At 38.0% G+C, this 27842-nt stretch overlaps 1 protein-coding gene across 2 annotated transcripts in view; it reads right to left on the bottom strand.

Annotated features, from left to right (window-relative positions):
• ulk4 (unc-51 like kinase 4) overlaps window positions 1–27842 on the bottom strand; it is a 180324-nt gene that overhangs the window by 72841 nt on the left and 79641 nt on the right. For both annotated transcript variants that reach the window (XM_079626094.1, XM_079626095.1), the window contains exons 25-31: window positions 17213–17269; window positions 16401–16452; window positions 16050–16144; window positions 12446–12497; window positions 11376–11559; window positions 9389–9481; window positions 467–515 (exon numbers count right to left, since the gene is read on the bottom strand). In XM_079626094.1, coding sequence (XP_079482220.1) covers window positions 467–515; window positions 9389–9481; window positions 11376–11559; window positions 12446–12497; window positions 16050–16144; window positions 16401–16452; window positions 17213–17269 — 582 coding nt within the window. The remainder of the gene's footprint in view (window positions 1–466; window positions 516–9388; window positions 9482–11375; window positions 11560–12445; window positions 12498–16049; window positions 16145–16400; window positions 16453–17212; window positions 17270–27842) is intronic.

Below are 27842 nucleotides of genomic sequence, written 5' to 3'. Positions count from 1 at the left end.
AGTCACAATTACCTTTTTTATTTTTAAATTCTGTGACAGAAACTAGCTTTCACATGAAAGCCATGGTCACTTTGAAGGAAAATAAGATTATTCCAAAGAAGATTCTGCCAAATTTCTCCTTTTGTGTTCCTCAAAATAAATAAAATACAAATAAACAAAACAATAAAAATAAATGGAATGGGAATGAACTGAATCAGTTAATAATGACAGAAGTTCATTATTTAAGTGAACTATGCCTTTAAATGAAAGGTTCGTCTAGAACAGGTCAAGTACTAACACTATTTCTTTCTAAAATACTTAAGATTTCTGCAACATGGCCAATTTCTTCAATATAGTGTTTTCAGATTTACATAAAGCTTTTGATTTTCTGGTAATTTCATTGCTTCCCGAAGTCAGAGCAGAAAACCCAAGGTAATAAACGAATCAAGCAAACAGAGGAAACCAGAAAGCTCAGAAGCACACTTACCTCTATGATTTGAAAGATAGCAGGCAGGAGACGGCTCTCTCTAACAAGCCTGTTGGGGGAAAACACACACACACACACACACACACATAAGTATACACACATTTACTTCATGGCACTAGGCCCACGTTCCATCTTCATTAGTGTGACACTTGTGCACACATTTGGGTTTTGGCACTGAACAGGACCACTGAGGTGTGAACGCTCTGTCGTGCCAAGATCAGTCAGCTGGGAAAATGACCTTTGACTAATCCAGTGACGAGTGAAAGAGAGAGAGAAAGTATGCCGCTGAAAAGATGAAAGAGTGATGGAGGAAGAAAGTCAGATGGAAACACAATAATATATTGAGAGTGAGAAATAGAGAGGGCTATATATCAAAACCGAGCTTCCTACCTAGATTCTTACTGGCTTTTTACGTTAAAATGTACTGCTAATCACCATAACAATACAGGTGGGAAAATAGAAAGCCACATGATGAATTAGTTCATTGTAAATGGACTGGTCATAAAACATGGTCAATGTTCATACACAGACACAGTGCGCAGAGGGGTAACAAAACTAAAAGTAACAAAAAAAAAAACACCACCAGGGTATTGTAACACATGACCCTAAAATACTGCAATTAACATAACCTGCATAACAGAAAATGGAACACAAAACTCACTAATGTACATTACTAATAACAAAAATATGAAACAAAAATGATGAATATAAAATATAATGTGTCACAGGGAGTGTACTATTGTTTTTCACCATAAATCATAGTATAATAGTCATAAACATAAATCTGACCGTATTTTACAGTAGTATTACACAATGCAATGTTAAAGCATTTAGAGTTTTTTATATGGTAAGGTAACTTACAGTTACCAGATTTGACTGTAGCGTTTTTAGATTTTTGGAAAAATTACAAACATCTTTACACTGTAGGCATCTCAATAAGCTTGAACAGTTTGGATTGAACATTCAAAATTGAATAATTTGAACTAAATGTTTGAATCTGTCCAAAAATGAGCATAATGACTATTATGCTCAACAAATGCTATCAAGAGGGAAGCTCAACTTCAGACTATTTGATTCTAATATATAAATACGTCTATGGTGGCCCAAAAATGTGCATATGTAGACAGCTCAGTTTTTAAAATGAACATTCAAATGTGACTATGACTGGCAAAAGTAGCTGTACAGGTAGGCAGCTTCCTATGTTCAATTCATTTGAATCGATTGTATGCGTCTACGATGTCTAAAAAGGCTCTCAAGGAAGGCTTGAACTACGATGCTCAAATCAAATTGTTTAAATTGATTGATCAAACATGACTATAATAGCCAAAAATGCTGTCTAGGTAATGAACTCATTTGAATCAAATGTTTGAACGTGTATGGTTGCTAAAATGCCATCTACTGTAGATAGGGCGCTCATTTAGTTTGAGTCAAATATTCAAATGTGCTTATATGATGTCTAAAATTGCTGACTAGGTAGGCAGTTCACAGGGTTTAAATCATTTAAATAAAATGTCTATATGATGCAAAAATTTGCTGACATGGTAGGCAGCTCACTAGGTTCGTATGTAATTATGATGTCCAAAACTGCTGACTATGTTGGCTACTCACTAGATTCGTATCGTTTGACTTGAACTTTCAAATACGTCTTGGTAAACAGTCCACTTGGTCTGAATGGAAAGTACGAACGCACATATGACGCCCAGAAATGCTGTCTAGGTAGGCAGCTCACAAGGTTTTGAAACACAGCAAGATAATGCTCCAGACGGCCAGGCTCAGAGGAGTAATGGAAGCCTTTATTGAAAATGACTCGCCATGCTCTCTTATTGATTAAGGTCTTTGATTCACAGCCAATTACAGTATGCAAAAGGTGCATAGAGCAGAACGCCACAATAATCGGAGAAGAGGACAGACAGATAAAATGAAATTAGTAGAAGGGTCACATTTGAAATACCTACGGTGCCCTCCCCAGTCAATGCAGAGATATAGGACATAGCTTATTTGACCATTCTCCCCTGAGAGTGTCCTCTATGCAGGATTTGATTTCTTTTAGTGAAAGAGAGCTGCCCAGGAAACCTGAGATAAGGTGAATGCAGAGGTCTATGAGTAAATCTCCCCCTAACTTGCTGAATTCCTGCTATATATACCAAAGCCAAAGGTAGAGAGAGAAATATCTTCTTTGTGCCTGAAAGTCTACTAGAAGTCAGCACAGCTCAAAACCTGGGATTTAGGGATTTTTAGGGTGAAAACTGGCTTTACTGTGCCACAATAATTGTGTATTTTGATGGAGTTGGGTCAAAATAAAAACGAAACAAAACGGGGACAGCAACAGCAATGCCATTTTGTTAGTCAGACCAGAGTACTAGTAATAAACTAAAAACAAACATCATACATGATTTAATAATCAACACTCTCATAATGAGCAGACAACAATGTTAAGTCATTTCAATACTATGTTTTTTTTGTCTTTCCTTGCCCTTTCCAAATTATGCATTGTTTATTATGAAATGCTCTTAATATGCTGATTAATAATGCTAAATGTATGGGGAAAACAAAACAAAATGTGAAAAGGTGTTAACTTGTCACAAACTTGGTTCAGTTAAATGGTCGGAATCATCTTTCTGACAGATACAATAATTGTATTTGCTGCATTCTTGTTTTCTGCAGCATTTCAGCAAAAGTATCTATTTTGCTGATCACCGTGTTTCTACTACTGTTGTTAAAGGGATAGTTCACCCAACAATGAAATAATTGATATAATTGATGTTGTTTCTTTTCTTTTACGGTTGAACACAAAAGAAGATATTTTAAATAATGTTGTTGGTAACCAGACAGTTGATGGTAGCCATTGACTTCCATAGTATTTTTTTCCCCTACTATCAATCTTTAAAATATCTTCTTATGTGTTCAACAGAAGAAAGAATCTCATACAGATTTGGAATAACTTGAGGGCAAGGGATGACAACATTTTAATTTTTGGGTGAACTATCCCTGTAAAATAACTGCGTTATCAATGCTAATGTAGCAAAAAAGGCTTGAATGAAGCGAGTTTGGTTTTAGATGAAAAATAATAGAGGATCTAGTGCCGAAAGATCATTACCGTAAACTGCCCTGAGCGGTTGTGATGTGAACCGCTCGTATACGGTAAATACAGAAAAGCTGAACTAGAACTTGCGTCTTCCACGTGTCTAACAATGTGCATAAACCACAAGGCCATGGCTCAGACACAGTTAATATGCACCAAAGAAACATACCAAGAATAGATTACCTGCAGCAAACATCAATTCATTCACCGTCACTCACGGTACATGGAGTCCATTGACAGAACAGTGACGCACATCGAGCAATCAGTTCACTCAAGTGTTCACCGACGTTCCCTTTCTCCAGTATGTTCATTCAGAACAGTCAATGATCTCTCATCTGTCTGCGCTCTACTTCCCAACAAACATCATTACCCCTACAATTACCAACAAAACACAAAAGCCAATACAAAACACACACACACTCTGGGTACAACGGAGTAAGCAGGCATAATGAATAGGGCCATTTTATCATGACACACCAGAGAAAGGGAGAGGGATTGTGGCCTTTTCTCAGCGAAGGCTTATTTGTGCCCGGTATGTGCTCCATTAGGTCTTTAATAGGCAAGCAGCCCACTGGCTAGGATCACTCATCCATCTTTCTGAATGACAGGCGTTTGCAGAGGTAAATGAGGTCAACTGGGTGGGTAAAAAAATACTGAGCTTTTCACTTACACCGCTTTCAGACCAACCAGATTACTGGTCCACTTACACAGTCCTATCCTAGGTATCCAGAGACACGTTTTTTCACTGCGAAACCCGTACCTGGATAAAGTGATCGTGGCCCACGTAGTAATGGACTGTGTGTCAGGTTACGGATGAATGTCATGCAATCTGTCAAGAACATGTTTGGGTCATCTATCACCCCAAAATCTGAAGGAATGAGAAGTCATATTTTGTTTAAAGAAAATAAAGCTATGGGACAATTTTAAGGGCATTGTGACAATTTAACACATTCCCATATTTTATAAAATAAACTCTTAAAACACATTTTTCAGTTTATTTAATTTACTTACTAACAACGTCCATCAGCGGACAAGGTCAGTTTTATCTTTCATTTTCTAAAAGTCATGAAAAATCACAACCAAGTGGCATTTTAACAACACCCCTCCATATTTGCGAGTTCTTCTCTAGTATAAATATGAATAATGATGCCGTTAATTTCAAACCAATTTGAGCCCGATTCAGACCCTGACAATGTTAACGAACAAGAGGATCATGCAGAACGGATTTCATGCAGAGACTTTGCAAGCTCGGATTTCACAGGACGTTTCAGAGTAGTATGTTTTTTTTGTTATTTTATTATACATTATAGATACTTATGTTATCCACCATTTGAACAAGATATTTGTTGTAAAACTAAGGTAATAAACAGTAATCGATCACAAAATCATGGTTAATTTTCCTAAGGAGCGGTGAACCGTCTCACAAAAGCAAGAGCTTACAAAGCAACAGAAAACAAGCTGTTCTCCATAAAATGTGCAACGCACAGATAAACGTTGGTGTTATAATGTTCAGGAACAGTGTTTAAAATAAATTAACCACTCTAAGTTTGTCAGCCTTAGGAAGGTCAAACAACTGAGTTTTGCTGTGGAACGCTGTGGAAAAAACATCAGTGTCTCTTTGACATAGCCACAACACTGACACGACACTGACTAATGCAGCTCAACCAGGCCTTGCACCTTTTTTGCTTATTCCATGCGCGGATTATTTAAATGAGAAACATTGTAAGTTCATAAGATTCGGAAGAATCACGTTGTAGTCCAAATTAACCATTTGTTGTAGTTCTTAAAAAGGGAATTCTGTTCAATAAAATATCTCCTTTTGGAGTGGACTTTGAGCTTTGTAACCTTGCAGATCTTTTTTACGCTCAAAAATCACAATAGGACCCCTTCAATGTCGGAGCGGGATTTGAGCGACTTCATTTTACCGGTGAGCGTAAGCGTGGGCCGTGAGCGATTGAGTGGAGCGCACTGGCATATAACGGAATATCACTCACATGCTCTGGACTGTAGAGAGTTAACCAGCCAGCCTGGTCTGTCAATTCAGGACAGATATCATCCACACTAACAATGAAGCTGATGTAATTGGTGATGTTGACAAATTTGTGACAAAATCAACATCCTATCAGCAGAGATAAGGTTCAGTCCAGCCATTACAGGCATCTCAAATCTCAATCCTACATCTTGTCTTTTCCCTGTCTCTAAAACGAGGCCGCTAGGTCTTAACTCAGAAAATAATGAATGCCTCAACTTTTCGTTTGCATCTAAGAGTGATTTTTAACGGTGCAAAGCAGCATTTTCACGGAAACAGGTAGTGCCGAGATTGGCATTTACACAGGTAAATGTCAGCCAAAGACACTAAAGCATCTAATAAGAGAACGTATGCACATAATCTTTACGCTTGCAGGCAACCTTTGCATCAGATCTCCAATCAGTCAGTGAGGAGAGCTTCTGCTGTGCGCTCCTCACTCCCCCCTCACTCTTTCGGAACAGCACCCGACATTTACTGGCACCATCGGTCCTCTGGGGCCGAGACACTATCAGAGCCGTCGTAGGGTGTGATTTCTCCCTGGTAGACCTCTGAGATTTCTGTTGTTCTAGTGTACTAACAAATAGATCCATTACATAGATTGCAGACACAGCAACCATCCATCCGTCCATCTCTGTCTCGTCCGTTCAGTGGATGTACAATGTTGTCAGAGGCCAGTGTTTGTAGCCAGAGCAACTGCTATGCCCACACATCCTTTCAGTCCAGAGCTGCCCACATAAACAGTGCTGAGAGAATAATAGCCAGTCACACATACAAACAAATCGTGACACTTCCACATGCCTGAGCACCATGGACACAGACAGCTCCCACACACCGCACGTCCTGTCCAATATACCGCTAGCAGAGGGTGTCATCCTTCACAACAGCAACAAAGATACTTCCATTGGTGTAGAAAGACATCACCTCATCTACACTAGCACATACATTATAATAATAATAATAAAAATAATACAATTACCACCATTTAACCTGTATTGAATTCATATTATCTTTAAATTGTCCTTGTTGTATCTGTCTTTTGTTATTGGTGACTTCACAAAACTATTATATATTAAGTAACATGTTGTTCATTAGAATTATTCTGTACCAATGTAATTATACTGGTAATTACAATGTACTATGACCAATTATTGTACATTGTGACAATTTAAAAAATAAATATATATTTTTAAATAATAATAATATAAATAACACAATAATAAGGTCACAACTATAAATGTATATAGGAACATTTAATTTAGCCAATGGCCATATATCTTTTCACATACAGGATTCTAACAACTCTTGACCAATGAACTATCATGACTTTTCCAGTTTGGAAAAACTTACTGAAGGAAACTATTTTTATAAATATTTCATATATATCTATAAATGCATTCACTTGGAACCAATCAAGAGCTGGTCTTCAGCGTTCAGCACCTCTTTCATTTCACCATTGCGAGTAATTTTCAAACCAACATTTGTTGGTCGACGTGAAAAAATTAACTCAAAGCGAAATCTGCATCTGGAAATGTTTCGGCCTAATGTGTAATTCCTGATTTGCATGGATTCTTATTGAAATGACTTGATTTTGCCTACGAAATTTCGTTGAGCAACTGTGGCCTGTCTACACCTGATGTTTTAATCTGTCTCCTTTGTCCACTTTCAACCCATTCTGTCCTGATTACTTCGAGGGGAGGGTCTATGGGTGGGTAAATGTATGGGCTTTTTCAGATCTTTCAATCTAATGGACAAAATAAGCGTGTGCAATTTACACATGAACGCGCACTGAGACGACGGAAAAACGTACGGAGAGCATCAGCTTTCGTTTCTGCTCTGACAGCCGCAAGACCACACCGAATGCTCTGAGTACATATAAGAAATCAGGAATGGTGAGAGAACATTAATTGTGCTTGGTCCGTTTTTCGTCTTCAAACCAAACTTGGGTCTTCAGGCGACAAAGTTTATATTCTGTTTGGCTAGCGTGCTTGCCACAATGTTTACGCAAGTCACTAGGCGGAAAGTAGAGGCAGTCTTTTGTAGTCTTTTGTGGTTGTTCGAACGCATTCGTGACTGTGGGATATCTACAAATCAACTCCATTCAAATTAAACCTTTTGAGTAGGTAGGAAGTGTGGACTGCCAGGTAATGCAAATGCATGCATTTTTCCACTCTTTCACATTGTTTATTGTCACCTCTCCACTATCTATGAAATAAAGAGCAGAAAAGGCTTTAAAAGTAAAAATTAAATAAATAAAACAGATTCTGTGAAGTTTCAGTGGTCTGATCAATTTGTCACAGCCAATCACATGCTCCCTCACTCATAGCAAGGACTAAATACTCAATTTAGTTTTAGTCAATCAGACCATCAGTGGGTCACATTTCTTCCTTCAGCGGAGCCAAAGCCCAGAACATACTGGTTAGAAACTAGTTCATTATCCCCTGTCTAAGCAATGGCTAATGTACAAGACATAAATTCTTAGTAGTGATAAAATTAACACTTTAGAGAAGCCGTTCAGCACAACTCTCTTAAGAGCACATATATTTTCTTTAGTCTCTATTAAACCCAAGAGTGGCCAAAGGTTCTCGATAATTGGAAAGTTTGAACTACTATCACAACCGATAATAAAAGAACACCAGTGCTCGCACAGAACCAGCTAATGTCCCTCATTTGCAATCTCATTTCGCCTGGAACCCATCAAGAGAAGGTCTGCGTTTTTAGCACTTTATCAAGCGCAGGCAACGCAATTTAATTTCACTATTGTGAGTGGAAATGGCTCTTCGCAGGCGGGGGGTGGGAGTGGGGGGGGTTGGCTCTGCAACAGACGAGCATTTTCCGATAGGTGACATCAATTTGAATAGTTCAACTGTGTGGCTGCAGCTCTATCAGCACCAAGAAAGACAATGTGCAGGAGGCCAGCAGGAGCCATTAGAGAAACAGCGGGGGGATGAGGATGAGATAAGAAATGCACACACACACCCACACACACACACACACACACACACACACCTGTGCGCTCAGACACACGTAAAAGCCCACAGAGAGAAGTGGTAAGAACAGGAAAAACAATTAAAAAGACAAAAGAGATGAAATTTTGTGTGTGTCGGTGTCAGCATGTGAGCTACTAGTGCAAACAAAGCTAAGATCCACACGAGTTGTGCTGACAGATTTAGAGCCTTTAGAGCATTTTCACAAATGATCTCATTATAGATTTATAAATACTTGCTAAATTTATAGAATAATACAATTATACAACTCATGTTCAGCTTTTGTTGGCTTTGCAGCACAAAGCTGTCTGTGGATGCAGTTAGAAACTATATGTGGCATCTCTGAAGTTTATTTCTTCTCAACGTGACCTACTTTTGAAGGATCAATAATCTAATAAGGTTGAGTTCAGCAACACACAGGAAAGAAAAGCCTCAAGACAATCTTCTGCCTGGTATCTCTGGGACTATTAGGAGTGTTTTTGTCCAAAACTTCTCCTGTAAATATTCTTAGTATACTGTTCTGTAAGAATACATTATTAGTTATTATTAATTAAAGGACAAGCTGTCGTCTTGTGGTTAGAGAACTGGATTTACAGTAAACCGGATCGTACACCACTGCTCACTAGAGGAAGAAAATGGAACAGTGCGATGGCTAATATGCAATAGAACTGTGTGGGGGCTCATCTTGAGGGTTATACAGAAAGGGAAGGGGATTTGGTGTACCCGTGCAAACTGTCAAATTAAGGCCCTCCTAAAATGTGTTCACTAAATAAATAAATAAATAATCCACCAGAGTGTGTGGAATGCTTTGCTGTGCTGTTGGTTACCTGCTGACGGTTGAGCTGTGCTCAGTGAGGGACACCAGCAGTTTAAGAGCATACACCGGTACAGGATCTGGCTCCAGGAGCAGAGTCACATACCTGCAGAGACATCTGCATTAAACAAGCTACCCAATATGTGTACAATTGGATACAAGTTAATTAATAACAAAAGTCATTAAAGATTAGGGCTTAGACGATATTGGAAAAAAACAACCACTGACATTTCGATATTTCGTTTTTCTGCGATATACTATTGCGATATGAAAACAGTTTCACCAGATGAATAGCTCTATTTGGAAATAATAAGTCATTCTAGAATCATTAGGATGAATTTGTAGGGGAGTGAATCTGCATAGAAAAATACTAGACAAATTACAATCAGATAAATTCAAAAGAACAAAGATAAAAATAAACAGTGCTTTAGCCTGTTTTTCAGGAAACTGTATTCAGGTATATAAACTGAATAATCAAATGTAACATAGCGCTGCATTTTCTTCACTGTATTAATGAAATATAATTAATCTTTGTAAAAGCTACAAAAAGTTATTTACTTTGTATTGTGTTGTTTGGTTAACATTAATAACTCAGACAGCAGCGGGTGTATTAGACTGCTGTCACTTTAAGACCTAATGCACTGGATCCAATATAATGATGTGCATCCGTTTTCTTTGTCAATTGTTTATGTTCACGTAAGCCATTAGCGACTGTGTTTTGACATAAGACACATAACATAATTTTGTGTGTATGTGTCCGTTCAAACAAAAACCGATGAGAAAGAGAACGGAATTCAGTGTTTGTGTGGTGTCTGTGCTGCTGTGGGTGTATGTGTGTGTGTGTGCAAATGACAAACTTTTACTCTATGATGGTGAAACTTTGCAATTATTATTGTGCAGCTCTATTTAAGATGCAACAAAAATAATCACTGCTTTCAACACATACATTTGTATACGTCGTTCATGCATTCTCTGAGAATTGAACCAGACCCATTAGGATTTCGGGACTGAATTTACCTTGGCTTTACACAAAAAAAAATGTTCTGTTATTTTCAGTATTTTCTTGTGTTGTTCTGCAACTCACCAATAATCAATGTATTACATTAGTATTAGTGACAGTAAGAGTACACTGCCACTGATTATGTACTGTAAAATGTAATATTTGTATTTATTTTAGTATTTTAGTTTCTGCGACACTCAAACATCACAAACAAAGCTCTTACAGCAGCATGTGAAGGCATGCTTCAGTAAATGTAGGCTACTTTCAATAAAAGGTTCATCATGTTAGGAATACTTTGAACTGTGTTGCTATGTGTCATGACATGAGTAAGAAATTGAGAAGGCTTACATTCTGTCTAGAGCGAACACAAGTGTGTCTACACTGAACACAACTGTTAGATTTGATTTTGTCAAGAGCATGATGATGGTATTTATAAACCCATGAATGGCATACTAATAGTAGTCAATGAACAAAAACTGGGTAAAGAGAATGCATTTTAACATAAAAATCATACTTAACATTTTAAAATTTGTTAATGTTTTGACAATTATAGTATCTATTGTTGCAATATTGTTTTTCCATTTTTTTTACTGTTCAAAATAGTATTGTCAGTGATTGCATTCATTTAAAATATTAAAAAGTGCATACCCCTAAAATAATACAATTATTTAAATCGACTTATTAAAACTCACTAATAATAATTTTGTATTTATGTAATTAGTATGTATTAGTAACAGTAAGAGTATACTGTTGCTGATTAAACAAATGTATATGTTAAATATTTGTTTCAATTATTTAAATTCATGTTATTACAATTTAACAATTGTATTTTTTTATTGTAATATCACTGTCTTGCAATATCACTGTTTTTTTTTTTAAATTTAGCACAATATTGTCAGTCAAATAATGATGGTTAGGACACAATCTTAGTTTCAATAAATAGAGGACGGAGGAGTAAACAGAGAGAGCAGAATATAGGTAAGCGAGTGGTGAGTCTTACTGTGGCAGCAGGGCCTCGGAGATGAGCGTTAGCAAGCGAGTGTTGGAGGAGATGCCTTCACCTTCCCACTCTCCCTCTCGTTCTCTCCCTCCATCCCTCTCTCTCTCCTCCACCTCGTCTTGGCTCAGCAGCAGCAGCAGCGTGATCTCTGACAGCACACGCAAACTCACAATACGCCATTCCACTGGGACACACACACACACACACACACACACACACACACGGTTACATGTATATTACTCATATGCACAATTATAAATCAACATATTCATAGCTCATATTCTATGGAAAAGTGATGTTCATGATCTTAAAAACCTTTAGCATTAAAGGCTTACGATTTGTGTGAGCCTACTGCCTATCAATACATTTCTTTACCCATATAAATAAACACATTTGAGAAGAAGAAAAAAAAACATTCAATGGAAGGAAAAACAAACAACATTTTTGGTCCCTACATAATTTAATGATTTATTTCCACTTTTTCCACTGTGTTATGGTACTATTATGTGTCCTGTATTTAGTGTCGTCCACTTGTGATCCGATTGACCAAAATGCATGTTAATACCAGGTGTAAACAGGGCCAAACAGTGAAACAATCATACACCTTTCATTTGAATGCTTATTGTGCGATAAGCCCCAATATTTCTAATTTCCACCATCAATGAAGAACATGCATGAAATATGAGTATACTTGACATGTTATATAGTGAGATAAAGGAGTCGGTCACTTTATTCCAATAATGTTCAAAATGTAGTTTCCATCAACGCAGTTTCTACTTCACAGAATTTTCTTACATAATAATAATAATAGCCTAATAGTAATACAGAATTCTCCTAATATAAATGTATATCAACTGTTGGACATTTTTATTTGACAAATGACAAACTAGTGAGAGTGTGAAAATGAATTATAATAGAGCGCAAGTCCACAGGGCCCAAGAAACAGCCATTTCTCATACTTCCAAATGTGTTATTTCATAGTTTAACTAAAATGTAGACTAGTAATACAAAAGAATGAACTTGTAGTGTATAATTGTCTTTGCTTATTTGCCGTTGAAGTGTGTTCTCACCGTTCTTACTGAAGGCCAGAGACGCCAGTGGCGGTACAATCAAATCCACAACCTCAGGGAAACAAAGAGAGAAGTGCATTATTCTAAAAGTGAGAAATCTCACCTATATGCTCTTAGTCTCACCAGACCACACACACACACTTGCATGGTGTGAGTGAAAGTGAAACAGCTGGAAGCGGAAGACCGAGAGAGTGCTCTGAACAGCTCCAATTTGCATGGAAATGTGATGTCAGCTCTGCCCTTTGATCATAGAAAGTGTGTTCCAACAAAAGGCCTTACGCCAGCTCTTTTGAAAATTAGAATCAGGTTTTACAATTATTACCAACTACAATCAGCCGCACGGCAGCAAATGTTGCACACAGGTGTCTTAATGTGGATGGCTGTGGGCATCTCTCAAACAAAGGGTTTTACTCTCAGTGACTGCAAGTGAAAAGAACACCAAAGAAGCATATTGTAAAGGTTATCTATGGATTTTTCTTTTCCTTTCTTTATTGTAAGAAAGCTTTTTTTCACCGAGCCGCACATATAGCACAGGTTCTACACTAAACCCACGGCACATCTTTGATCTCTTGCCCGCTCCTTATGAGAGGATTGTCGTCAATGTCAGTATAATGGTAATTCTTTCTTGAGCTAGTTGAGGTATGTTTGAACATTTGAATCAAACTTAGTGAGTTGTCTACCTGGACATTCATTACGGTCAATGACGAACAAAAGTGTCCTTGATAAAAAAAATAAAAATAAAAAGGAAAAGCTTTAAAAAAAACACATGCCTAGTTCTTAGTAATACACTTTTTGTATTCATGTTGGTTTCATATGGTTTTGAAAAAAATAAAAAATAAAATAAAACGTATACTGCTTTCAACAAGTGTTTAAATGTAATGAAAATGTCATGATGTAACAAAATTAAAATAAATAAAAAAACATTTGATTTTGACCACATGACTATGATTTAGCATATTTTTGAATAGTAATTAGCAGTTTTGTACCAATCTACTTTTTAAAAATGTCATTGTTTTAATTAAGCTTTTTTCTTCATTATGTAGGAAAGTTGCATCACCCCACTTCATATGAAATTGAACTAAGGAGTTATAAAATATGTTAATTATAGAATACATGTAACTGTACGTATGAATTATATAGACTAGATCATTGTTGGCTATCTAATGGGTGTTCCAACATTAGAATCCAACGGATTGAGCTGCCTACATACAGTGCTATGCATAAGTTTAGACACCCATGCTAAAGTTGACTAAAAAGAGGAATAAAAAATCATCTTTTGGAAATTGAACTTAATGCCTTAATTTAAAAAAATAGGAAAAATCCAACCTTTAAGACCACCAATTTTCGTTGTGAATGAATAATGTATCGTAAATAAATAAATGTTCTTCCTTAAAATACAGGGTGCATAAGTTTGGACACCCCTATGTTAAACTCCCATAGAGGCAGGCAGATTTTTATTTTTAAAGGCCAGTTACTTCATGGATCCAGGATACTCTGCATCCTGATAAAGTTCCCCTGGCCTTTGGAATTAAAATAGCCCCACACCATCACATACCCTTCACCATACCTAGAGATTGGCATGGTTTTATTTCAGTTAGCCTAACAGCTGGTTTGATTTGCATTGAGAGATGATCTTATGGAAAGTACTCCATGCCAATCTCCAGGTATGGTGAAGGGTGTGTGATGATGTGGGGCTATTTTAATTCCAGAGGCCAAGGGAACTTTATCAGGATGCAGAGTATCCTGGATCCATATAGTAACTGGCCTTTAAAAATAAAAATCTGCCTGCCTCTATGGGAGTTTAACATAGGGGTGTCCAAACTTATGCACCCTGTATTTTAAGGAAGAACATTTATTTATTTACGATACATTATTCATTCACAAAGAAAATTGGTGTCCTTAAAGGTTGGATTTTTCCTATTTTTTTAAATTAAGGCATTAAGTTCAATTTCCAAAAGATGATTTTTTATTCCTCTTTTTAGTCAACTTTAGCATGGGTGTCTAAACTTATGCATAGCACTGTATAGAGCAGTGGTTCTCAACTGGTTTGGACATGGGACCATTATTTTCCCATTGTCAAAGTCGTGACCCAAATTTTTAGGAATTTGAAACAAGAAAATGTATTTCTCAAAAATGGTTGATACTAGGTCTTGCACAAACTAGTCAACTTTAATGCTCTGTCAACTAGTCGCTGATTTTGGCCTATAGTTGGAGCAACAGGATAAGAAATCTTTGAAATCCACTTTTATGCTCCGTTTCCAACAGTAAAAATGACAAATAAATGCATAATCCGGGATCGCTCCACAAGATATGTTTGATTATATGATCTGGATGCTCAATATTGATTGAGTGAATGCACGTTTTAAACAGCTTATTGTACACTTAAGTTAATCGTCTGTCTTGATTTGTATGACTATCATGAAGTTGTAAGGTGTCCTTGAGTGTTTTGAAAGGTGCCTCTAAATAAAATGCATTATTATTATATTAAGTAATATACAGCACGCGGCTCATCATTTGCAAGTGCAATTGAAGAGTGTGCGCCGCAAGCACAGTATTTGACAGGACAGGAAACTTCCTTTTTCTTAGGTGTGAGACTTTTTATTTAGTTCCAAAAATAACATTTGAATAATGACACTGGCATATAGCCTGAACAACATCTCATCTGACAGCAGATACCGAATCACGTTTTTCTCAGACTTAAACTGTGTCTGACAGAAGAGTCAGCAGCTTTCACATACATCTTTTAAAATAAAAGTCTTGCATCAGAAAAAAAAAAAAAAAAAAAAAAAAAAAACGATTACGTCTTTGTACGCGTTTATTTTTTGACTACAAACTCCACAACCCGCTCAAAGCGGTCTTGCGAAACACTGCTATAGAGCATTTTTGAAGGTCAAACTGAACTTAGCTGCCAAGCGAGATAATAAGCTAAGGTCATTCACATACTATATGGTGTGTGTGTGTGTGTGTGTGTGTGTGTGTGTGTGTGTGTGGAGAGAGTGGAGAATGTGATCTAATGACTCCTGGCAAACTGTAATTAAGATGCCTTCTCCTATTATAGAGTATCAGAGAACCTGTGTCCTCTCAAAGCTTCCTGATGCATCAGTCCGACGGAACGCATGTCAATACTCATTACAAAAGCCTCACACACAGAGAAATACAAACTCCCTTCACTCAAGAGTGATTTCCTGTTGCCGAGAGGTTTGTGAGAATAATAGTGCTGGGCAGAGGGGAGCCGTGATCTCAGTTGTAGCTCCATTAGGCGTGAGGATGTGAGATCTCAAGTTAGACGTGAATGTGGCCCTAGCTGCTCTCATACACAGCTTGATATAGTGTTTTTGTGAGCTGTTCTTAAAGATGGAAAGTTTTAAAGGCTGCATGGGGCAAAATAGAGAGTTTAGAAACTAACATTGTTAGAACATTTTCTTGCACACCTTGCACACACTGTTTCAAACAGGGTTTGTGAAGTATGTGAAATAGTCCCATAATTACACACGTCTACACAATGTAACTAAATGCTGTTGGACAGATGCTTAAATAATTTATAAATAATTGGGAGAAACACAAAATTAATAGCAGAACATCAAAGAGTGGTGCATATACTCACAGTGCAGTGATAGAGGCCGAGAAGAACGGGATGCTGGGAAATGGCCTCCACTGCAGATAGAGTGTTTCTGATCAGCTCCTCAGATGCTGCTTGACCTGTTAATTTGTTAAAGAAATTATCATAGAAAGCATAAAAGTAGGCACAAAACAGTCGTACTTACAAACAATTCATTTGAATGGCTGGGAATTTTTTTTACACTGAAAGACTTCAATAATTTTCCTACATTTGATCTCCTGACAAACAGCATGTCTGGTAAATTGGAGCTAAATTACATTAGAGAATGTAGTTCATGCAAGACAGGTTTGAAGTAAACAGCAGAGAAAGAGAGAGAGAAAGTCTTGAAAAACATACCTATAGCACTTCCCAAACTCGTCTCATTAGAGTCAATGGAGGTTACGTGATTCTTTCCACAAAGAGAAAAGAGATATTAAAATTACACATTCTAATATATTTGAATATTTATTTACTTAATCATTTTCACGGAGATGTTACCAATACCGTGGTAATATCATATTTTGGACATGTACAATGGAAATTAGTGTATTTGGATTTTTAAATGGCCAATGACAATTGAAATGTTTAAAGCAGGATAGCCGATAACACTTATTTTTTCACAATTTATTCAAAATTAAACAAATATTTGGAAACAATACATTGTAAACACTATATACACTTAAATTAAAAAGCTTGGGGGGCCAGTAAGAATTATTTTTTTTGCAAGGATGCATTAAATTGATCAAAAGTCACAGTAAAGACATTTTACAAATGATTTCTATTGCATATAAAAGCTGCTATACTGATTTTTTTTATTTTATTCAAAGAATCCTGTATAATATACATTACAAAAATACTAAGCAGCACGACTGTTTTCAACATTGATAATAATACGAATGGCTGCTTTGTCATCACATGAATAAATTACATTTGAAAACAATCATTTTAAATTGAAAAAAATATTTCACAATTTGACTTTTTCTGTATTTTTATCAAATAATTGCAGACTCTGTAAGTAGAAGAGACTTCTTTCAAAAATAGCAACAAAAATCTTACCGACCCCAAACTTTTGAACAGTAGTGTCTGTTTACTCTATATAGCAAATTACTTCAGAAAGGAAACATTTACAAGTGATTTTAATTCAAGCATCACTCAACTGACACACTCACCAGCAGTTTCCCAAATTTGATGAGAAAGGCCTCAGTCACCACCTGGGGTCGGAAGATCTGTCAAACCAAACAGGCAAAGTATGACGAGTTTTAGAGATTTAGAAAGAAGCTTTACCAACCCTACAACACTGTACAACATTGCTATTCAGTACCGTTGAGTCTTATTTCCTTTGAGTGCCACCAAAAACTGTCAGTTTTCACTTGAGCTTTAGCAGCTATGAAGTCTTACAGTTGTCTTGAACACAGCCGCATGCACGCTGTAGATTTCTTTCATCGTACAGCAAAATCGGCAGTCTTGGATCTATTAATGCATCATGCTCACCGACGGCCGATAAATTGCCTTTGCAATGAATCTTCTGGCAGGTTCAGAATTTCCGGGCCGCTTTGCTGCAATCTAACTGCTCCGGCAACGCTCAACGGTGTCAATTGTGACTTAAATCCCAGCTACGATGCGCATCGTACAGTCTGACATAAGAACGTTAATGTCACTGAGGAATGTCACCGTCAAAGTCTGCCGTGGGCTTTACCCAAGATCTCATGCGGGACACATTGTACTGTACAATCTGACAAGCAATGATCGTGGAGGACAGCAAAAACCGCAAAATGTTCAGCCGGTTTAAGAGAAAATGTTATAAAGCTCTACTGTTCTGTCAGAGGACATTTTTCCCATCATGCACCATTTCGACTAAGCAACAGAAGATGCAGGGCTTGACGTTTACTTTTTTTTTCTCCCAAGGAGCACAAGTTGAAAAATTTAGGAGCACAAAAAAAAAGAAACCGTGGAATGAAAATATATAAAATAATGTGTGTTTCTTTAATAAATGGATAGAAATAGACGTTTAAAAGCCAAATTAATTAATTACAAAAAGTACACTAGTTTTTTTTTTTTATTCAAACTGTATTTAATAATTATGTAATTATGTATAGGCCTACTTTAAACGGTATATACCGGTAAGCAATATTAAATAACATTATTCGTCTTTTCTTCTTCTGACATGTCAACCCACAAAAGCTACAAGAGCTTATGTTGAATTAAATGCCAGGTACAGTTTATTGTGTACCAAAATACCAATAAGGGAACCAGATTAAAAAAAAAAACTTTTACTAATAAACAAGCCATAAATACACTGGGACTCTTATTTTGAAATGTCTATGCTTTACTATTGCCAGTTAGATAATCTTGATAAAATATGCACTCTTGCAAACATCCACAGCAGTGGTTCCAAACTGGGTTACGCTTACCCCTGGGGGTTTGTGAGGTGACAGAGGGGGTACGAAAATCGAGCATGCATTTCTAATAGGCAAAATGTATAAACAGGAAAATGGTAGTGCCGTAAAATGTCAAATACATTAATCCAATCAAAATAAATAATATTTTGTGGTCAAAAATGACTGCATATGATAGTTTGCTTGCAGAATACACTGCCTTAGCAAATTGCGCTACTGCCGTTCTCCACAAAGTAAAAGCGGGGCTTTAGCATTAGCATGACAATTAAATATCACAGGCTGTGCATAAAGATTGCATAGCAAAAATATTTTTTTTAAACTCAAAGGGCCCTATTTTAACGATCTGAAACGCAAGTATTAAACGCGAAACGCAAGTAACTTTGTGGGCGGATCCCAGGCGCTATTGCTATTATACCGGCAGGATAAATGACTCTTGCGCCCGACACAAATCTAAAATGGGTTGGTCTGAAGTAGCTTCATTATTCATAGGTGTGGTTTGGGCGTAACGTGAAATAAACCAATCAGAGCGTCATCTCACATTCCCTTTAAGAGCAGGCGTGCTTTTTCCATTGCGGATAGCTATTATAACGGCGGATTTGCCAGCGCACGCCAGGAGCGGTTCACAGCCGAGGAGACAGACATTCTCGTCAGGGCCGTAAAACACAGAGAAGTGACATTGGGGATGATGGGAGAAACCCACCCAAATTAGCTTTGGTTGAACAGGCGTATAATACTTTGGGTAAATGTATAAGTTAGATTTATGCCTATTTTTTCACATCTTCATTGACACAACAATGATTTCCCTCGTGTGTTAATATTTTTCCTTGTAATAATGTATGATTTGCAAAAATTAAAACTGCTGCGTCTGTTTAGATTAGATAATCAGTGTATGCGCGTTGTTCACACGCTAAATAATGGCCAAGCATGCGCCCTTAAAATAGCATATGACTAACGTGCAACGCGTCACTGTCTTTATAGGTTTTTCCTGGTCAGTGGCGGAATTGTTTTCTAAAACTGCAAAATAGCACCAGGAAACTTTTGCGCCGGAACACGCCTCCTCTTTTCACTGAACCGCCCCCGCGAGCGCAAGTTCATTCCCTAATTTACCGACGTGCATCTGTGGAGGGAAAAGTCCGCTGTGCGCGGGTGCAAAATAGGAATGATACATGCGTCGGTGTACAAAGCCAATTCGCCTTTGGCTAAGCCACACCCTAGAACAAAGATTGACCAATCACAGCACAGCCAAGAACGAGCTCCCACAGAGGTCCGACACATTTTCACTGAGCTCCATTGACTTTAACACCGGCGTCTCATATTTTTGGTCTCGGCAGGCTATTACCGTCGTAGTTTGATCAAAAATATGGTTAAACGTTGTGCCTGGGGCATTTGTAACACAGATACGCGTTTCCCAGAGAGGTTGGACGGGGGTGTCCATTCTTTTCTTTTCCCTTCCCAAAACCGAAGTCAAATCCTGACAAATGTCGTCTTTGGATTAAACTATGTGGACGTCCTCAGTCAGCGAAACCCCTCAAGGATTAACAAACACACTTTTGTGCTCAAGATAAATTTAGCTTTTAACCTTACTGTGAAGTTATACTAGTTAGACAGTTTTTGTTATTGTAATTTATGTTATGATTTCGGTTCTCTGCCCTAATTGTTGATACGCTAGCACACGCTGCTAATAAATACAACGTTATACTCGCGTAGTCCGTTTGCTTTGTAACGATTATAAAAGTGAATAGAGACCTACCCAGCTTTGCATGAACAGTGTTGCTCCTTGATATTGTTAGTCCCAGCCTCCGTCTCGATTAGGATATGCGGTGGTTCATTTTTTGACTGTGACCGTTATGCTTTTGCCTCTATTTGGATGCCTTGTTGTTGCTTGCGTTTCACCGGTATGTCTTGAATATAGCCTTCGAACACATACTGCAGCCCCTTTTGCCTACTTCTATCGGACACTTTATTTTCTGCTTTATAAAAGGTTGATAAAATTTCAGCAGGAAGAGTTGTCACAGCATAACCCATGTTGATACTAAACCAGAGCCCAGATGAAGTTGTCGTTACTAAGGGGGGCGGGGCTTAGCCAAAGGTCAATTGCGCTGGGTGCAAGATAGGGCCCAAAGTCTCTTTGATAGAAAAACATTCCGCGTGCGAGTTCTTGTTTTTAATGTTGATAATATTTTATACTAGCAATAATGCAAATTTTCTTGAATATTCACATATTGCAAATGTGATATTTATTTTATAGGTTACACTTTTTTTCGATTGGTCCACTTCAGACATTCTACAAACTTTCAAAGGTAGTTGACAAGTAGTTGCAAAGTTACTTATAGTTAATACTAATACTTGTAGAATGTCTAAAGGGGACAATTTAAATTGTTACCATTTTATACAACAGTTCAAAAAACAAACAAAAATAATATTAAATGATGTACATTGTAAAAACAGTATTGCTAGTATTGTTAGCTCTATTTTGAAAACGAAATAATAGTTAAAACGAAAGCCACAGCAGAACAGTTGTGCATTTCTAAAGGCCAATTCACTCCGCACAGACATACACCAACTAACACTGGCAATCAAGTTGGCACTGTTTATATTACAATTCGGTTTGCTTATGATATTTTGAATAGAACACACATTAATTTCCAGTCACGTCTGTGGAAGTTTATTTGTTGTTTAAATAGCTGCACTGAACAGTGTCCATTAGGGCTTTTAGTCCAAAAGTGGATACTTGGATAAATATTGATATTCACACAAGCTTATTGTTATACTTATTAGACATTTTATTATACCGGTAATATAAAATCACCATTTATATTAATTATCCACTGATTTATTCAATCTGATGATCATTAGGGGCTTCCTGCACTGTGTTTTCACTTCCCAGATAAATGTTTCTACACATAAATCAGGAAGCTAATAAACACACGATTACGATAGTATGTGATGTCCATTAGGTTTGGGGTCTATAAAGGATGTTTACACTAGAGTATGTCCGAGTTTTCTGGCGTTTGTTGTAAAATCATATCACACATTCCTAGACCGGACAAACGGTGATTGAACATGTTCAGTCAGATGAAAACAAACCCTGAACAACACCAAAAAACCAAGACGGGTTAACACACTGATCCGACGAATCTCAACGAACGTATCTGTCTGTGTTTGTTGGCGTCTGTCTGTGCGGTGTGAATTGGCCTAAAGTAACACAGTGGCGTTTCGTTAGTGAATGAATCTGCGGCTTTGAATAAATCGGGAGAGTCAATGATTCAATAACCCCTTTACAGCCATTTGCTTCGTGAACGAATGAATGAATGACTCGATAGCTCACTCATTTAGACAGAGACTTGCCGCCACCTACTGGTGGTTTTGGTTTAATATTTAAAAGTATCACTTCATTTTTAACATTTTATATTCTCCGTAGAACTTTTTTATTTTAATTTAAAACATTAGCCTTAGCTATTTGTAATTGAATTCATGCCACTTCTGAGCAGCATTAAACAGTTTGTAAATGCATCTAGATGCAGCTTGTGCCACTGATGTGCAAAGATGGCTTTTGTTGATACTGATGTTTAAATGATTGCTCTATTTAATATTAAATAATTCAATTAATGGAATTTTAAGAATCTTACATAAACATGACAAATTTAATATGGTTAGAAAATCTTTGCCTTTATAAAGGCCCCGTTTACACGTACATGGTTATTTTGAAAAACGGAGACATTTGCCTTCGGTTGTGCCCCTCGTTTACACGCAAACGGAGAATTCTCCTCTGAAAACTTTTAGAATTTTGGAAAACTCTGTTTGTATGTAAACTGAGAAAAACAGAGTTTTAGGCAGTCGACGTCACAGTATGCGACAGAACTTGCACTGCGTCAAAAGTGCGACCTATATTTTCGGGATTCTGATTAGCTAACGTGGGCTTGAGCTTGGCATGCTCTTGACGGCATATACACGGGTTCGTGTAAACGAACACTTTTCTGAAAACGGAGAGGGTGAAATGTCCGTTTATGAAAATAACCGGCCACGTGTAAACGTAGCCAAAGGTAAAAACTGCACTTATATCGCAATGGCGCTCTTGAATCAAAACAATAGATCTATATGGCTCTATTCACACCGGGCGCGATCAATCGCGGCGCGACAAAGCGAGATTGTTTTTCCGACCAGTGAGCCGTTTTTTTTCCCCGTCGCCCGCGATGAAACGAGCCATCCAATTAGATTTGAGCTTAACACCGGTATTAAACACCGGTAAATACAAAAGAAAAGTATTACAGAAGAGAGAAGAAAATGGATGTTGAGCTCTTGTTATCTTTGGTGCCTGAGAACAGATTTATTCTTACATTTACTTGGATATTTCCATATACAGAATATCACTTCTATTCATTTTCCACTGAATTATGCGATCTAAAGAGCAATGTCCGTTTTCTTCCATGTGAGTGAGAGCACGCTCTAGATCTGCAAATTATACCACTTGACTTTTTTTTTTTTTTTATGATGCATTCTCGTAAGCATTATATATATTTTGTGTTTCTGGTGTAGTACCAAACTTTATCTTAATTTAATTCTGCATCTTGTGCCTCAGACGATGTTAAAGGCAAACAGAAAAAACTATGAGATATGAGGTACGAGATGTATGAGGAAAAGATGTATCGTCAGTCAGCGTCACCTAGCGTGCAGGCGTGAATTAGCCAAAGATGCAGAGGGATGTTAATTGCCTCAGGGGGTACGACACTGATATACAGCATATAACAATGTAAACACCATTAATTCATCAACAGTGTATTATAATTTATTTTAATAAATGCACGCCACGCGGCTACGGTATTGCGAACAGCTCTGAAACTGCAAGCCAATAGAATACTCAACACCACCGTGTTGCCCTCATTTGAAACATTCAGTGATCATATTTATTTAATTAAATCATACTCTTTTTAAGTTTAATAATCACATTAGGATGTATCGCAAATCCATTTTTTTCCATCCCCAAATATAATATCTCTTAAAATAATGAAAACAACTGTTGTACCATTTATAATATTGAAGAATATGTATGATGCTAAATTTCCTAAAACTGAGGACCCACAGGGACTTTTTTTTTATTCACATATGTGCTCCTAAATACAAATGCACAGTTCACAAACATCTCATTTTAGAAGAAAATGTGAGTAAAATGCTTGCACTGTCGAGCCCTGAGATGTGGTGTGTTCCATTTAAAATGTCATATTAGGATGTGATCCTCCTCTCTGGAGGACTTCAGCGCTGGTGTGAGAATGAGGGGGTTCATGTTTGTGCTATAGGACCATAATGATGCGAGGTCAGAGGTCATTAACCTGGACTGTGAGGTATTGAGCTCTTATCCACTCTGGTCTCTGAGAAACACACTGGATCTGACCTCAGCACTGACCCCCGTGACTGATGAGTGGTGGAGTGTCAGCGTAGTGTGTTGCTGTCAGTGAAGCAACAGGCCAAAGAGACAGATGAGACCACAGAGAGGGCTCATCGCATGAATGTATGTATGGATGCACAAACGCACAGGCATGCTCTCACATTACAAGAGCACGACGCCTCTCAGAACCACATAGCAGCTGAAGAGATCACGCATACGGGCTCAAGGGCATAAAGAGGCCAGTGAAGTCTCAAAGATGCAGACCAACCTGCTACTGGGAAGACAACCAGCTATGCCCTGCAGCCTTTTTCTTAATATCAGAACACACACACACTTGTTTTTGTGTGGCCAGACTTTTGACTATAGGCATGAAGTCTAGCCCACACTGCAGCTTATTCTAGCCAAGAACCGCCTACTTAGCCAGGAAGGGGTCGAATGACTGACAAAAGTTAGGACAAGTTTTTTTTTTTTTTTACTAGTTTCAACATTGTGAATAACATAAATGGAAGAATGTGGATTATTTAGAGACCAAAATGCTAAATTAAATCAAAATAAAATCTCATATTTTACCTTCTTCAAAGTAGCCAACCTTAATATATTTTATAGTTTAAATATGGCCTAAAAAGAGGTTGGTATGTTTTTTTGTGTGTTTTTAAAAAGCCTTTTATGCTCACCAAGTCTGAGCAGAAATACAGTAAAAACAGTAAAATTGTGAAATATTATTACAATTCAAAATAACTGTTTTATATTTTAATGTATTTTGATGATGATTATGATGATGGCAAAGCTAAAATGTCAGCAGCCATTACCCCAGACTTCAGTGCCATATGATCCTTCAGAAATCATTATAATATGCTAATCATTATACATTTTGAAAAAAGTTGTGCCGCTTAATATTTTTGTGGAAACCAAGATACATTTTTCAGTATTCTTTGATGAAGAGAAAGTTAAAAAAAAGCATTTATTTAAAAAAAAAATTGTAAGAGTGCAAAGCTCTTTACAACTATTTTTAAGCAATTTAAAATTATATATAGATTTTTTCATATATATATATATATATATATATATATACATACATATATATATATATATATATATATATATATATATATATATATATATATATATATATATATATATTACTTATCCCAAGACTTTGAACGGTAATGCGTATTACAGCAGGTGAAAGGTGAAATCAAAAAGTTTATAAGAACATTAGAAAAAAATTTAACCAAAGTTAATTTAAAAAAAAAAAAAAAAAAAAAAAAAAAGACGATCCAGTGTGTAGTTCTTCTATGGAAGCGCTCACTGGAGCAGCCTGGCAACTGTTTCACAGCAGAAAAAAAAAAAAGAAGAAGAAGAAGAAGAAGAAAAAAAAAAAAAGCCCCCAGAAATTGTCAGCCACAGCCAGTAAGATTGAGGCTGGCAATTTGGCAAATATTTGCCATATTTGAGTACACTAAGCATTAGACGGCCAGTTAGCGGTCAATTTGTGGATGTGCTCTGAGGCTGGCACTACACCAACACAACTCACTGTGAGGACCATTAAAGCAGACAGACACACTGGTAACTGCCTATTACCACTATAACAGCCCACTGCAGCTCTGTGTTAATGGACATCAGTGTATCCTCCTCAGATGAGTTAATGACAGTGGAACTATCAGACAGACAGCTCTATCAGCTCCGACCCCTTCAAATGAGACGACTCAATCTGCCACTGAGTCTCCATGGCAAATCCTGGCCAAATGTAAAAGTCTATTTAATCAGCAGAGAGACTCATCAACTCTGCACACTGACAAACATCTTTCTCTGAGAACACCAGATCCCTTCATATCAATTTTGGCGTGACTGAGTGTGTCAGAAGTAAATCCAATTTTGCACTGTTTGGCAACTGGTAATAATCTTGTGTGTGTGCGTGTGTGTGACCGTGTGCGTTAAAGCTGCACCGAAAAAGCTATTTAATAGATCATTCTGACACAGACAGTGATTACACACAGCGCGTGACAGGCAGGTACAGCACATCCTTCCTTTATTTTCTGTGCAGATGAAGACGTTTAATAAAGTGAGTGAAGAGTCTGGAAAGTTTATTTTGTAGTTAGTTTAAAAGTCACAAAATGATTCACAAATTTACTCTATTCAGACTATATCTATATCTATCCCTATACCATATCATACTATACTATACTATACCATTTTGTTCTATGCTACTACACTCGCTACTCTAGACTTTATATATAGACAGTGCACTCATATTACTATAAAATCGGCACAGAATGGAAACGGTTAAGCAAAGAGAACGGTTTGGCCTGACGGTGGAAAATTGGCTTTTGACTATACTATACTATACTATAAGCCAATGCCGGCCAGCTTTCCATTTCAGAAAATTCATAAAACAGTAGGCAAAAACTTCCCTGATGACTACTTTCGGCAAGATTCTGAAGTGTACATCCTATGGACACTTTATTATCCTATCAGGCCAAGGGAGAGGACTTGTGAATGCATGATTTTTTTTCTTCTTCCCAGAACCAATTCAGTGCAAACTCCTCCCCAGAGTAGATTCTAAAGATTTCATTGGTCAACAGTGCTGACTGCCTACACAATGCTACATACAATATACTATATATTTACCTATGCAGATTTCATTTGCAGCCAGAGGAATCCTTAGTGGCATTTTTATTACAAATTTGTGATGAACAACATATTCAATATACATTAAATTAAATATATATATATATAATGTATATATGTGTCCCCCCTCGGTGTCCCCCCCGAGGCGTTCCTAGGCCAGCCGGAAGACATAGTCCCTCCAGCGTGTCCTAGGTCTTCCCCGAGGTTTCCTCCCGGTGGGACACACCCAAAACACCTTCATAGGAAGGCGTTCGAGAGGTATCCGGAACAGATGCCCGAGCCACCACAGCTGACCCCTCTCGATGTGGAGGAGCAGCGGCTCTACTCTGAGCTCCTCCCGAGTGACCGATCTTTTCACCCTATCTCTAAGGGATCGCCCAGCCACCCTGCGGAGAAAGCTCATTTCGGCCGCCTGTATCCGGGATCTTGTCCTTTCGGTCATGACCCAAAGCTCATGACCATAGATGAGAGTAGGAACGTAGATTGACCGGTAAATCGAGAGCTTCGCCTTGCGGCTCAGCTCCTTCTTCACCACGACAGACTGGTACATCGACCGCATTACTGCAGAAGCTGCACTGATCCATCTGTCAATCTCCCGTTCCATCCTTCCCTCACTCGTGAACAAGACCCCAAGATACTTGAACTCCTCCACTTGAGGTAGGAACTCTCCACCAACCTGAAGTGGGCAAGCCACCCTTTTCCGACTGAGGACCATGGCCTCGGATTTGGAGGTGCTGATTCTCATCCCAGCCGCTTCACACTCGGCTGCAAACCGTCCCAGTGCATGCCGAAGGTCCTGGTCTGAAGGGGCCAACACGACAACATCATCCGCAAAGAGCAGAGACGAAATCGTGTGGTCCCCGAACCCGACACCCTCCGGCCCCTGGCTGTGCCTAGAAATTCTGTCCATAAATATTATGAACAGAACCGGCGACAAAGGGCAGCCCTGCCAAAGTCCAACATGCACCGGGAACAAGTCTGACTTACTGCCGGCAATGTGAACCAAGCTCCTGCTCAGGTCGTATAGGGACCGGACAGCCCTTAGCAAAGGCCGCCTCGAGGGACACAGTCGAATGCCTTCTCCAAATCCACAAAGCACATGTGGATTGGTTGGGCAAACTCCCATGAACCCTCCAGCACCCTAGAGAGGGTATAGAGCTGGTCTAGTGTTCCACGGCTGGGACGAAAACCGCACTGTTCTTCCTAAATTCGCGGTTCTACTATCGGCCATATTCTCCTCTCCAGTACCCTGGCATAGACTTTCCCGGGGAGGCTGAGAAGTGTGATCCCCCTGTAGTTGGAACACACCCTCCGGTCCCCCTTCTTAAAAAGTGGGACCACCACCCCAGTCTGACCCAGAGGTACTGTCCCCGATCGCCACGCGATGCTGCA

Source organism: Phoxinus phoxinus (assembly GCF_949152265.1).
Source record: "Phoxinus phoxinus genome assembly, chromosome: 10".
Taxonomy (NCBI): domain Eukaryota; kingdom Metazoa; phylum Chordata; class Actinopteri; order Cypriniformes; family Leuciscidae; genus Phoxinus; species Phoxinus phoxinus.
The sequence above is the reverse complement of the archived record's forward strand: the minus strand, read 5'-3'. Positions and strand labels throughout refer to the sequence as shown.